Source organism: Limulus polyphemus, unplaced genomic scaffold (assembly GCF_000517525.1).
Source record: "Limulus polyphemus unplaced genomic scaffold, Limulus_polyphemus-2.1.2 Scaffold4194, whole genome shotgun sequence".
In the NCBI taxonomy this organism is placed as follows: domain Eukaryota; kingdom Metazoa; phylum Arthropoda; class Merostomata; order Xiphosura; family Limulidae; genus Limulus; species Limulus polyphemus.
The window spans coordinates 32,372-42,957 of NW_013669804.1; the positions used below are offsets into that span (position 1 = coordinate 32,372).

At 33.8% G+C, this 10,586-nt stretch overlaps 1 protein-coding gene across 1 annotated transcript in view; it reads left to right on the top strand.

Moving 5' to 3' along the window:
- Positions 1-2,078, top strand: part of LOC106470743 (V-type proton ATPase 116 kDa subunit a-like) — a 33,798-nt gene extending 31,720 nt beyond the window's left edge. Inside the window, exon 17 of the mRNA XM_022399381.1 lies at positions 167-2,078. Coding sequence (XP_022255089.1) covers positions 167-266 — 100 coding nt within the window. The 3' untranslated portion in view covers positions 267-2,078. The remainder of the gene's footprint in view (positions 1-166) is intronic.
- The last annotated feature ends 8,508 nt before the right edge of the window (positions 2,079-10,586 follow it).

The following is a 10,586-nucleotide window of genomic DNA, read 5'->3' on the forward strand; positions in this document are numbered from 1 at the left end:
TAAACTATTAGATATTCCATAAAGTAAAAACCTTTATTATATAAAGTGATTTTAATATAATAAATTTTACAAGATAAACAGTTCTGAAAGCAATAAAAAAACTAAAACATTTCAACAAATCCCTTTTATTTTAATGCCATAATAAGTGTTTTTACTCGTAAACTAGGGTGGAATTTCAAAGCAAGTTCTATGGTGGTGGTGGCTACATGTTTGTTCCCTTTTCCTTCAAAGCCATTTTGGAGAGTGCTGAAAAAGAAGACATCTGAAGTAGATATGAACTTTATTGACTTATAATTTTGCCACATAATTCGAAAAAAAGATTTGTTTATTGAAATTTTTCAAAAGAACCTTTCAAGACAAATAAAGATGTGTTACTGCTCGGACAGGATGACAGCAAACCTGGAAAAGCTAGGAATTTGAAAAAGCAGTCAACAAAAATTGTGCTCTCCCCCCAATCTTAAAGTTTGCACATACACACGCAATTAAACCATGCTGTTTAGCTATGTCAGTATACCTGAACATAGTTTCTTGTCCTGTCACTCTGTTACCTTATCTTGTGATATTTATCTCATTCATTATACTTGATGATAGGTTAGATCAAATAGTCTTATACATACAAATACAACATTTTATTGCCTACCATCAAGATGAAATGTTTTTGTTTTAGAATCTTTATCTGTGGTACTCTAGTAAGAAGTTTACCTTTTACAATCACATTACGTACTAAAATAATGGTAATTAGATAGAATTGTGAAAGAAGTTTAAATATCAGTGTGATCAGCTCGGCAAAAACGTGGAATTTTGTTTGAAAAGTCCGGAAAAGAAAAATGTGAAAAAAATGTGATTGCCTTATCAGGAATATTTGTATCAAGATTGATTGATTAAAAACAGAATGTATTATTTTCAAGTTTGATTATGTTTGAAACATTGTATTGTTTTAAGGAAATTTGGTTTACTAAAATTGTATTGTTTCATTAGTTCCAAAAAAAAACATTACATTGTTCTTAGGAAATATGTTTTACTTAAGATGTATTGTTTCATTAGTTCCAAAAAAAACAAAAACGTTACATTTGATTTTAGCTGGATGTGTATGAATACTGACCATTTGTAAACGTTTTAGGTGAAAAGCTTGAAAAGTAGCTGGCAATTATAAATCTTAATAAAATTGTAGGAATACACAAGCCAGTAAAAAACATTTTCACCTATTTCAGACTGTATCCTGATCTCTTGTCTTTATATTATTTCAATAGAAAAAAAATTTGATGCAATGGCAAAAAAAATATATTTTTTTTAACCTTGAATTTTGCATGTATTTTATTGATTGCATGTACTGGAATTAATGTTAAAAATTTTTACAACCACACTTTACTTATTATTATTATTATTAACATACTGATTATATTACTTTTTGCCTGAAAATTCCCCGTCTCTAAACGTTATCCAGTTGAGAATCAAAATTAAAACCTTTCATCATAACATAAAAAATATACAGTTTTTATTTCAATTGATCTTCATAGACAATTGTTGAAAATGAACAAATCATGTTTTCTCATCAATTGTTATCATTGTTAGAACAACGTATAAAAGATATTATTTTGTGTGGGAAAAAAAATGTGCTTAGAGATGACTTATTGGTGGCTAAATTAATCTTCAGTCGTGTTTGTTTGTTTGTTTAAAGGATGTAATCAAGAACAATTGTAACGAGGCTATTATAGAGTCTTGTATTTAATCTGAATACCATACTTACCAAAGGTTTGTGCACCGTTTTACAAACGGAATCCATCAACGTTTCTATTACCTTACAAATTACCCGCGAATTATTATTGATGTGAATTTTTTTCCCTAGATTTTCCCCGTTTTATTTGTGAATAATAATAAATTTTTCTTAATTAGTCACTTTGAAAATAAGAAATTATACGGTTTGAAGCTTGTGAACACAATTATATTACCATGTTTAATAATAAACATGTGTTCCATGTTTGCTTGCAACATGTTTCGAGCTTTTAGTGTACATGCATTGTTAACCGTATTTTTGAAATAAAGTTTTCCAATATAATGTGTTAGACAACTTTGAAGGAGCAAGTACTGGTTCGTGAATGTTAGAATTAAATGTATCGTCACCATACATGACTTGTAGGTAGAATATCTTGAAACATCACTTAAAACACGCAGTGTGTGTGAGTCCTGATTCTGCAGTTAGGGTACTGTAGGCAGTGTAGAAGTAATAGTTTTGGCTTTAAAGAACTGATTCTGCCTCTTTCTTCTTCTCTATAGAAGAAGGCCTCAACTTCTCCCGTTAGAAACAGGAAAGAGCACGACATTAAAGCTAAAAACTTAAGTACACTGTTGTGTCTAAACTTGGAGCAGAACAATTTCATTATAAGTTCAGTGATAATAATATCCACCGTTTTAATAGGCCTCTATAGGATTTACATAGATGTGACGTCATGCAGCATATATCTATGGGATTTAAACAGTTGTGACGTCATGCAGCATATATCTACAGGATTTAAACAGTTGTGACGTCATGCAGCATATGTCCATAGGATTTAAACAGTTTCGAAAGCGCACGGGTTATGGGGTTTTTATTCATTTTTATCTATACTTATTTTATTTCTTGATAAGAAGGACTTAGAAGTATTAGAATACCAAAGAAATTAAAAAAAAAGAGTTAGTTCATCGTTTGATATTAAACGAAGATCGCTATTGGTAGATGAGAGAAAATAGATAATTATTTGCCGTTCTATTCAGATTATTGTAACACTTTTTAAACTTTTAAATTCAAGTTTTATTTAGTGAAAAGTGAAACATTTTTTACATAAAACAATGTATATAATAAAATATGTGGTGACATTACCTCGCCAATTATATATATAGTTTCTTTTCATAATCGTATTTATAAAAAACTAGAGAACCATCTTTCCAGAGGTGATTAGGGGATCCGACCCTTGTGCTATTTTTTCGCTAATGTTAACTTTATATAACATTGAAACCTTCAGTAGATGACATAAAATCACCCCTAGCGACGTAGCCGTTAATAGACTATTCTTGTTAATTTAACATATAATATCACCATGGTGATTTCTTCATATCGTCACAAACGTGCAGCAGAAGAGTGTGTTTAATTTTGAAAATTGTTACACAGTGGTGGAATTGGACTGGAACGCCGTTGTAGGAGGGAAAATGTGGTCCCGACCGCGTTCCGGAAGCAGTCGGAGACAAGCATTCGCTTTTTTTAACCACGTTTTTTTTTCTCCTCAGTGCTTCTCCCGTTCCTGGCACTAAATGTCTTGGTCACACCCCTGAATTCCGCCAGACAATGGAAGAACCCCCCCCCCCCACCACACACACACACATTCTGCTATGCTTGGCATTAAAATTACATCTGAAGTTATTGTTGAATTTCTCGCAAGGGCTCTCTGCACTTGACATCTCTGATTTAGGATTGATAGACTACATGGAAGTCAATATCTCCCACCGCCAAAGGGTGAGCATGTTTGGTAACGGGATTCGAACTCGCGACCCGCAGATTACGAGTTACGTTTCCTAACCACCAGGTCATGCTAGGCTTTATTTTGGATTTTCCAAGTAATTTCTTTCCAATTCCACCACAGTAAACAACATGTAGTAGTTACGCTAACCACGTTACTTGATTTTACACTTACCCGTCTAATAAATTATAAAATTGAGATTTACGATTACTTCAGTCACACACAAACACCACCACCAACAAACAATTGACGGCGTTTTTATATTTGGAACGATTGTGATAAATTAAACTGGGCTAGGTATTTTGGAACACAAGATATACTGTGAGAATACACCCAAATTTGGTACTGAGCATGCGCACTGTGATATCGTGGGCATGGTTTTTATTAACAATAGTTTTATGTTGTGTTAATAAATAATAACACATTCCTTTGCTAAATAAGAATTGGAGAAGTGAACCACGAAAATAATACTATTTTCCTTTGGTAATATAGATTTCCAAACGCCAGTAGAATGTTTTAGTTTGTTTTGTTTTGTTTTAACATCAGAAGGTGTTTTTAACGACCATTTTACGCTACTTGCGAGATTGATGTGCAAAGAGTTTAGCAACAGTAACACCAGGTGGGAAAGCAGGCACGTACAAATAAATCGATCTTCAACCAAAGCAGCTAGCCTTTCATTTTTCCAGCGGTCTTTATATTGGCATACATTTTTCTTTGCTTCCACGCACAAGTTCTTATAATTTCTTTTTTGCTGTTTAGTAGAACTTTTAACTCGAACTATTAGTAGCAAACATACTGATAAATCTTGAATGTTATATTACCGATTGTCATTGTTGAAAAATGGGCTAATTTAGATACAGAGTTAAAATAACTACATGCTGTTTTTGATTAATGCCAGCTTTAGCAAATGCGACGCCCTCAATGGCAGAGTTACCACATTACACAGATCCACTAATAGGTATACGCTACGGGGCGTTCATTAGGGCCCACCTGCCTCCCCCCCCCAAAAAAAAGTAATTGGGGATTGGACAACACCTGTTTGGCTGAAATTTTGCGATAGACAAAATTATTAAGTATATTTTTATTACAGTGTGTATGCGTATTTTCTAGTAGCAAAGCCACATCTGGCTATCTGCTGTGTCCATCGAGGGAAATCGAACCCCTGATCTTAGCGTTGCAAGTCCGAAGATTTACCGCTGTCCCACCGGGGGGACTTTCATTATAGACTAGTACAAGTTCCTAAAAATGCAACATCCCCAAGTAATAGCTTTTCTTCTTATGGTACTGCTTTTGATTAAATACCTTTAGTATAATATCCATTAACAAAACCTTGTCTTTTATGCTTTAGTGGTTGAGTTGTGGGTAATTTAATAGGAAAAAATACTGTTGGCACATTTCGTTATTGCAAAAACAAAACAATCATCCAAATAACTAACAAAGGAATTCACGATTCATAATTATGTAATCCAATATTCTTAAAGATACGTAAACATTACAGACAAAGTTTGGTACCAACTTTGAGTAAAGAATGTTTAATTGTTGCTGGGATAATCTAGTTAATATAGAATCCAGTAGAGGGCGTACTCAACATTTGTTGCTAGGGCGTGTTCGTTTCCTTTTGTTATTACACGAATGAATAAATACGTAGGTCTTTCAATTGATTTTTTGATTTCGTTCGTTAGATATTCCACTTTTCTCAACATGAGATTTTAGGAAGAAGTCTCGTATACTGTCTTAATTGTTATAAAATATGCAGGAGTTAATGCATTAAATACAAGGGCATACTGTATCAAACTTGTAGCTGGTACCTAGTTATCCAATACATTGGTTTATTTTCATGTCTCTCGTCTACTACTACTATGCAACTAACGATTTCGTATTCCATTTATTTAGACAAATAAATAAATATGTTCACAATGATTACACTGATAGCGGAAACAAGCTTGTGTGTGTACAATACTCATATACACGAGTTCTTTTTTATTTAAAAAATATTATTTATAGCACTGTTTAGTTACCCACCCACCCCAGTGGAAGTGTAACATTCCGTTTTATTAGTAAAATATTAAGGAAACAACAATGGTATGATAAAGGCGCCTTAAAGCCCAAGCCTAGAAGTGATTAAACGATTAAAACGTATTATCCCACAGTGGCACAGCGGCATATCTGCGGACTTACAACGCTAGAATCCGTGTTTCGATACCCGTGGTGGGCAGAGCACAGACAGCCCATTGTGTAGCTTTGTGCTTAATTACAAACAAACAAAACTTATTCAGCGACTTCCTTTTTTCAGTACTCACAGAGATTAGAACACCCTCCTCCTCCTAAAAAAAAGTAACTCAAAAACGCTTAAACTGTGCATGAGGTCATTTTAAAACATATCCCATAATATCTCAAATGAACGATACTTATACCAGCCTTGCGTCCATGGCTTTTAACGTTTCAGAACTTTATTACTTAATAAAAGTTTCTAAAAAGAAAAGAAGTGCTTGAAATGGCAGTACTGGCACTTCTATGTTCCAAAGAGTTGCGTACAGGTTTTTCTCATCATAGCTAGAAATGTGTATCTACGTGCATACCACCATTTTGCCCCATTTTATGCGTACTGGCACTTTTTAATGCCATTATAAAACTTTTTTTTTTGACACTCTTAGAGACAGTCTACATTGTGATATATGAGGTGCGTCAAATGTGAAAACGTTTATTTTTGATAACCATTAGGCTTAAGAATTATGACATTAAAACGTTTTTTGTTTGTTTTTGACAGCCAACAGGCTTAAAAATTTAACAGAGAAATCTCTTGATTTGTTAAACCTCGAAACTTTCCATACTAGCACGTCCAGTCACGTAAAATGCAGCATATTGTAATGATTTCATGCGCCAACATCTATAGCCATCAAACCATCCAGAACCCTTGAACCTCAGTATAGAAAACTATGTTCTTCTGTTGGAAGATGACGTCAGAGAGGGTATATTTTCTTTCAAACTCTGTGTTTTGTTACTTTTGGTGACGTAACCTACAATATGTTTCTATCAATAGACAATTTTTTTTCATAGCGAATGAAAAATGCCGTTCGAGGCTAATGAAGTATTTAATTTGAAGTTAATAAAAAAGTTGGTTAAAGGAGAAAGAATACCCGTGGTGGGCGGAGCATAGATAGCACATTGTGTAGCTTTGTGCTTAACTTCAAACAAACCTACCTACCATGGTACTGTATCTCACCAAATTGTCACGATTATCTAGTCTTTAAATAACACAATTGCTGATCGAATAAGTAATAGCGGCACAGAGTGCAGAAAAAGTGGTTAATTCTATGGCAAAGGATTTGATAATGATATACTGACATTAGATGTCAAGCATAACAAAAACATTTTAATCAGCATTAGTATTATGGGAACAGTTAAAGTGTGGGTACACTGGCTGTTCATTTGGCGCACCTGAACCCGGCTCCTCCTGCACCCATCCACCCTCCCTACGCCACTGCATATACTCGTTTTAAATTAATCTACACCCATAGCATAATTTCAAGTTTGTGTTCGCATTTTGATATGGAAAAAATTGCCAGTATTTGGACACACGTTTCGAATGGGATTGTTTGTTTAGTATCTGCTCGTTCACATTAGTTTACAAGAATAGCAGTGTAAGTCTTCAAATCTATAATATAAAGGTTAACGTTCACCCATATAGTTGATCAGTTACCGCTTTGTTTAAAACTGACTTCACACAACTTTTGTACACATTTCTACACTATGTCAACATGAGAGACAGCTACGTTGGTCTGTTGGTTTCTCACACACACTTATCCAGAATGTATTTACAAATCCACGTCACACAACACTATTTAAAAACCAATTATGAAAGTTTTATACTTAAGTATATGTATTACAGTAATATTGCTAACATAGATATTTTTGCGAAACCAATATTATAAACCAAGATCATAACATGGTATATTGCGGTAACAGAAATACGATAGGATCATAAAACAGTGTATTGAAGTAACAGAAAAACGACAAGATCATAACATGGTGTATTGTGAAATACGATAAGATTATCACAGAAATACATGATGCATCATTATATTTCACTCATATCACCCCTCATGTTTTAGAACAACCAAAAAGATCGTCAACTCAAGCTAATCGTTAAATTTATTAGCCCACCATTTCATCAAATAATCAATTCATTTTCTCATAGTTTTAACTCTAACACGAAAGACAGTGTTTATGATCGAATTTAAATCTTGGCTCTCAAAGCCTTAGCTTATCCTTTTAAATATTTACCCTATCAACATTCAGAATTGTCATGCTTCTACAAGAATGTAGAAAACTATAAGCGATCTGAATTAGATGTTTAAAACAAATTTGTCAGAAACGTAGATAATCAGCTCGTGCAGTCTATTCAATGTGTAAAAGCTTATGTTTTAATACTTACACCACAGCTCAAACTGCTTTTAGTAGATACCATCCTAGATAAACATCATCATACATGTATGTAAGTAATATGAGACTAAATAAGACTTGTAACTGGGATACGAAAACTCCAAGTTTCAATAAGGAATTATGTTTTTAGATCAACCGTTTAAAATCATAGTTGCTCGTCGAAATTCCAAATTTACGGGAAAATGGCGGACACAGTTAATTTGGCATATGCATAAATACAAAATTAACCCCATAACGACGACTCTGGTAAGGGAGAAAATCCCTGGAAAATATTTATTTTTAGGAGGGGGTTCGCAGGGTGTTAAAATGTGGAAGCCACTGGTCTGCATCAACCATGTTTTAGCGATAATTTCACACTAATCATCATCCAATGAGTAAAGAGATTGAAGGTCACGTACTCTTTCTTCGTCTGGACAATTAGATTTAATGCGTAAGTTTTCCTTTGTTATAGATTATATAAACAAAATGAGTCCTCATTTGATGTTCGGTTTTTTTGAAATTTCAGGTATGAAGTGAGTGGTACATTTTGTGGTTTTCGAAAATTAAAAATCTTTTGATGGTACATCTTCAAGCCAATTACTTTAGGGAGTGCCCCGTGTGTTTTGTTTTTATTGAAATTTATATTATTTGGTCAACAGGGGCAGCGCGTACAAGAAACTTGGGAAGGTTTAGAGGGATATTTTACCTCTGACCGCCCGAGGGGCAATCCCCCCTCCTTGAAACAGCCTCCTCAAATAAAACGTCCCCTACAAAGCATTATTCTCACATCTCAAAAAAATATACAGTATGTGTGTGACAAAATAGCCAACCCAAACAAAAGACTCACAGGTCGCTGATGTTGGCCAGTCACACGATTTATTATTGATTTTCACAGATATTACTATAGTGGCCTACTGGAGTTCTTCAGAAACATTGTTACGTTTATCAGATGAGGATTCGTCCTGAATATGGGGAAGATTATAAGTCCTCATCTTCTGAAGAAAATAATTTCGTTTAATCATTCACTTATAACCAAAATAATACTTTGTGAACATAAAACTTGTTAGGTTGTTTCAAGTACGACTCAGGTATAGCTGTCCATAACTTTAAACTACTGACCAGAAGTAGGGTAGTAACCAGCACCACCTGGCGTCATAAAGGTCTTATCCAATACTTTTAACATAATAACCGAATTGACTGTTTCTTTTATAAAGTGCTGACAGCTGAAAGTGCAGATCGTGGTTAGTAAAATAATGTATCGAACCTTGGACCCTTCGATCATAAGTTTGTTACGCTACTCACTAGCTGCCTATAGAGAGAATGAATACCATCAGTGCGGCTCATTTCTTAGCTAAACATGACACCAATAAGCAAGTATCTATATTATTCTTCCAAACAACAGCAAGAGACCAACAGAAACGGGTTACTTCAACCCAGTTGTGTAAGTATAATTAGTTTGACATTCTACATTAGAAAATATTATCGAATTACTGAACAAAACATCGCTTCTTCACAACAAAGAACATTGCCATATAAACTAAATCCAAGGTACATAAAACAAAATCGGAAACATAATTTGGTGTTGTTTATTTTTTCATAAGAAAAAAATCAATAAATGTTTTATTTTCTCATTTGCCTAAAGTATTATCTGAAAGTTCATATTTTTTTTGTCTGTAGCTCATAATTATATCAGCACCAAAATGAAAAAAAAAAAAACGCTTTTCTGCTGATTAATTCAGAATATTAAATTAGTAGCTACATATTCGTCAAAACCTATATAAATACTGGTTCAATGAAGTGAGCAAAACACAAATAAAGAAAAGAATATAATATACACACTTCACCACTATAAGAAGTCTAATCTCGTTTTTTATTTGCCCTTGTCCAGTGTTATTGATGATGGGTGGAAGTCCCCAAAAACCGGTACAACGCAGTGACGTATGGCAAACCGAATGATAGATTAGGCTCAATATTTGTAATATAATCATCAAATAAATCAAAACACAGTCTTCGGAAAGTGATAAACCACCTATCACGCCATCAACAGATTCATTGTAAATTCAATCAACGATTATCATCTTAAAAACAAATTTACGATTCATCTGTGATGCGTTAACAATACCAAGTAAATATTTTTTTTCTGTCCTGTGATTGATGTGAAGTAATGCATAACAATGCAGACGTATACTTCCACGAGAAACATGCTTCTAAGAACAATGTAATGCTTATCCATAGAATAACTCTGTGAACGATTCTATTATCGATATCCATTGAACATTATATCCGTTTGTAAACTAATCTAAACCCGAACCAAACTTTCTTTCAGTCTGTTACCACTGGTTGTTATCTAATTGATCAACTACTACGGTATTCATGAACAAATAATGGATTTGAATGGAATTAACTGTTTAGAGAAGGCGAGCAACTGTTTGGAACTTCAATTTTCGAGAACATTATCGACTTCATTCATCAAAACGTCCAAACTGTTCGATCTCTTCGGGGATATTTTTTACGATTTAATCCACGAATGGATTGGCGCTTTTTAAGTAACGAAGTTCCTCGCAAGACGAAATATATGTTCATAGGAAGTTGTCATGTCAAGAATTTTGAAGGAAAACTCATGTTGCCATGAGGCTTCTGATTTTATAATTTTTTTTAGAGTAAAAACAAAAT